Raw genomic sequence first — 2,904 nt, 5'->3', positions numbered from 1 at the left:
CTATTTCATCTCCGATTGAGGAAACCCTCATGAAACAGGCCTGTAGAGATGAAATAGTCTTGTGATTTTTCCCACACATACATATTACGCTCTACCACGGTATCGAGCACTATTTTTTGGATAATCTAATTAAGACATATATATATATATATATATATATATATATAGTCAACATTTCTGTGGTTTATCCGTTATACAGTGCTCAATACCGGGGTGGAGCGGATTATGTATGTATAAATATATGTATATATATATATATATATATACAGTCGTGGTCAAAAGTTTACATACACTTGTAAAGAACATGATGTCATGGCTGTCTTGAGTCTCCAATCATTTGTACAGCTCTTATTTTTTAATGACAGAGTGATTGGAGCACATACTTGTTGGTCACAAAAAACATTCATGAAGTTTGGTTCTTTTATGAATTTATTATGGGTCTACTGAAAATGTGAGCAAATGTGCTGGGTCAAAAGTATACATACAGCAATGTTAATATTTGCTTACATGTCCCTTGGCAAGTTTCACTGCAATAAGGCGCTTTTGGTAGCCATCCACAAGCTTCTGCTTGAATTTTTGACCACTCCTCTTGACAAAATTGGTGCAGTTCATCTAAATGTGTTGGTTTTCTGACATGAACTTTTTTCTTCAGCATTGTCCGCACGTTTAAATCAGGACTTTGGGAAGGCCATTCTAAAACTTTAATACTAGCCTGATTTAGCCATTCCTTTACCACTTTTGACATGTGTTTGGGGTCATTGTCCTGTTGGAGCACCCAACTGCGCCCGAGACCCAACCTCCGGGCTGATGATTTTAGGTTGTCCTGAAGAATTTGGAGGTAATCCTCCTTTTTTTATTGTCCCGTTTACTCTCTGTAAAGCACCAGTTCCATTGGCAGCAAAACCGGCCCAGAGCAGAATACTACCACCACCATGCTTGACGGTAGGCATAGTGTTCCTGGGATTAAAGGCCTCACCTTTTAACACATTGCTGGGTATTGTGGCCAAGCAGCTCAGTTTTTGTTTCATCTGACCACAGAACTTTCTTCCAGAAGGTCTTATCTTTGTCCATGTGGTGTCAAAAAAAGTTTGTATATTGAAAAGTTCGCAAATAGTGGGGTTCGGATCTCGAGATTCCAATGTATCGATTATTTCGTGCTAATGTGTTGTTTTTTTTCTTCTGTGTTTTCCTCGCAGAGACCTGATGCCTTCCACGCTGGAGGGTCAGATCACCATGGAGAAGACCCCCAGTTACTTTGTGACCAACCACGCCCCCAAGCGCATCCACACCATGGCCAGGGACATAAAGCTGATTATCGTGGTGCGCAATCCTATCACCAGAGCTATCTCGGACTACACGCAGACTCTGTCCAAGAAGCCCGAGATCCCGACCTTCGAGGTGCTCGCCTTTAAGAACCGGACTCTGGGTCTTATAGACGCGTCGTGGAGCGCTTTACGCATCGGAATTTACGCGCTGCACCTGGAGACCTGGATGCAGTACTTCCCTCTGTCCCAAATGCACTTCGTCAGCGGGGAGCGGCTCATCGTGGACCCGGCGGGCGAGATGGCCAAAGTCCAGGACTTCCTGGGCCTCAAGAGGATTGTCACGGACAAACACTTTTACTTCAATAAGACTAAAGGCTTCCCGTGTCTGAAGAAGCCCGAGGACAGCAGCACTCCCAGGTGCCTGGGCAAGTCCAAGGGGAGGACTCATCCCAAAATCGAGCCGGACGTGATCCGGCGGCTGCATAAGTTCTACAAGCCCTTTAACATGATGTTCTACCAAATGACGGGACAGAACTTTGAGTGGGAGCTGGGGGAGGACAGCGTATCGCCAGGCTCTCAGGTCTAGCAGAGCGCCGAAGACACACCAGCAGCCTTCGTATAACTCCACTTTAAAAAAAAACAACAAAAAAAAACCCACTTACTGTTCTGTTCTGGTTTTCAGAAAAGACGCACCACTCAGTCACACCTGTGTCCATTAGCGCTCTCTCCTTTCCAAACTTCGAAAAATGTTGACGATGGCAGATCATTATTGTACATATGAAGACATAAAATATATTTATATTTGTGAAAGGAATGTGATTGGTTTCTTTTTTTTTCCTAAGCGCACAGATTTTCTTCAACAACACCCGGATCTCACACAGACCCATGGAAGCACATAATTCAATGATTGTCCAAGCAAAAATTTTAATATTTATAATCATTAATTAGAATCATAACATGTCTTCCTGTAGGCCGCTCATATGACAAGACATATTTGATGAGTATTTTATTTTTGGGAAGAACCCCACCCACCTATTGAGGTAGCCCGAGTAAAAAAAATTAAAAAAATTACAATGGTAGTTAAAAACTAAAATATTTTTTAATAATGATTTACATTTTTGTCTAAATATGAATCCTGTTGTCTTTGAAATATACTTAAAATACGATGTACATTTGTTTTAAACCAAAAAAAGATTGCTGTTATTTTATTGTATTTTTTTAATATATGATAAATCACAGTTTTTAATTTCTATAACTAATTAACCACAGTGGCTATTAAAGCATTGCTTAACTTATCTGGTGACAAAATTGCTGCAGATATACGATGCCATTGTTGTTTTTTGATTTACTCATTGGCATAATTTGGTTTTGTCCTTTTTAACATCCGCAAATAATGGAACGTTATTAAATGGAGACAAGTCAAACATTAGTGCCAAGTGGAAAACAGTCGCGCAGGCTGAAGCTCGTCCCTCTTTTGCTCTTGTGCATGTTTTAAACTATGTGAAATACAAAACGATGAGGTAGCCACTAGCTAGGATCAAAGGGGAAATGATATCCCCCTAAAAAATCAAGGATTATATTGCAATGGATACAAATAATCGTATCTGTGTTTTTTTTTGTTTTTTTTTACAGTGCCTTT

At 40.4% G+C, this 2,904-nt stretch overlaps 1 protein-coding gene across 1 annotated transcript in view; it reads left to right on the top strand.

The window, feature by feature from the left end:
• The window catches only part of hs3st4 (heparan sulfate (glucosamine) 3-O-sulfotransferase 4), a 237,728-nt gene extending 235,687 nt beyond the window's left edge, over positions 1-2,041 (top strand). The window contains exon 2 of the mRNA XM_062049975.1: positions 1,197-2,041. Within this exon, the coding sequence (XP_061905959.1) occupies positions 1,197-1,851 (655 nt within the window). The 3' untranslated portion in view covers positions 1,852-2,041. The remainder of the gene's footprint in view (positions 1-1,196) is intronic.
• Positions 2,042-2,904: the final 863 nt, after the last annotated feature.

Source organism: Entelurus aequoreus, linkage group LG06, assembly GCF_033978785.1.
Source record: "Entelurus aequoreus isolate RoL-2023_Sb linkage group LG06, RoL_Eaeq_v1.1, whole genome shotgun sequence".
Taxonomy (NCBI): Eukaryota; Metazoa; Chordata; class Actinopteri; order Syngnathiformes; family Syngnathidae; genus Entelurus; species Entelurus aequoreus.
The sequence above is the reverse complement of the archived record's forward strand: the minus strand, read 5'-3'. Positions and strand labels throughout refer to the sequence as shown.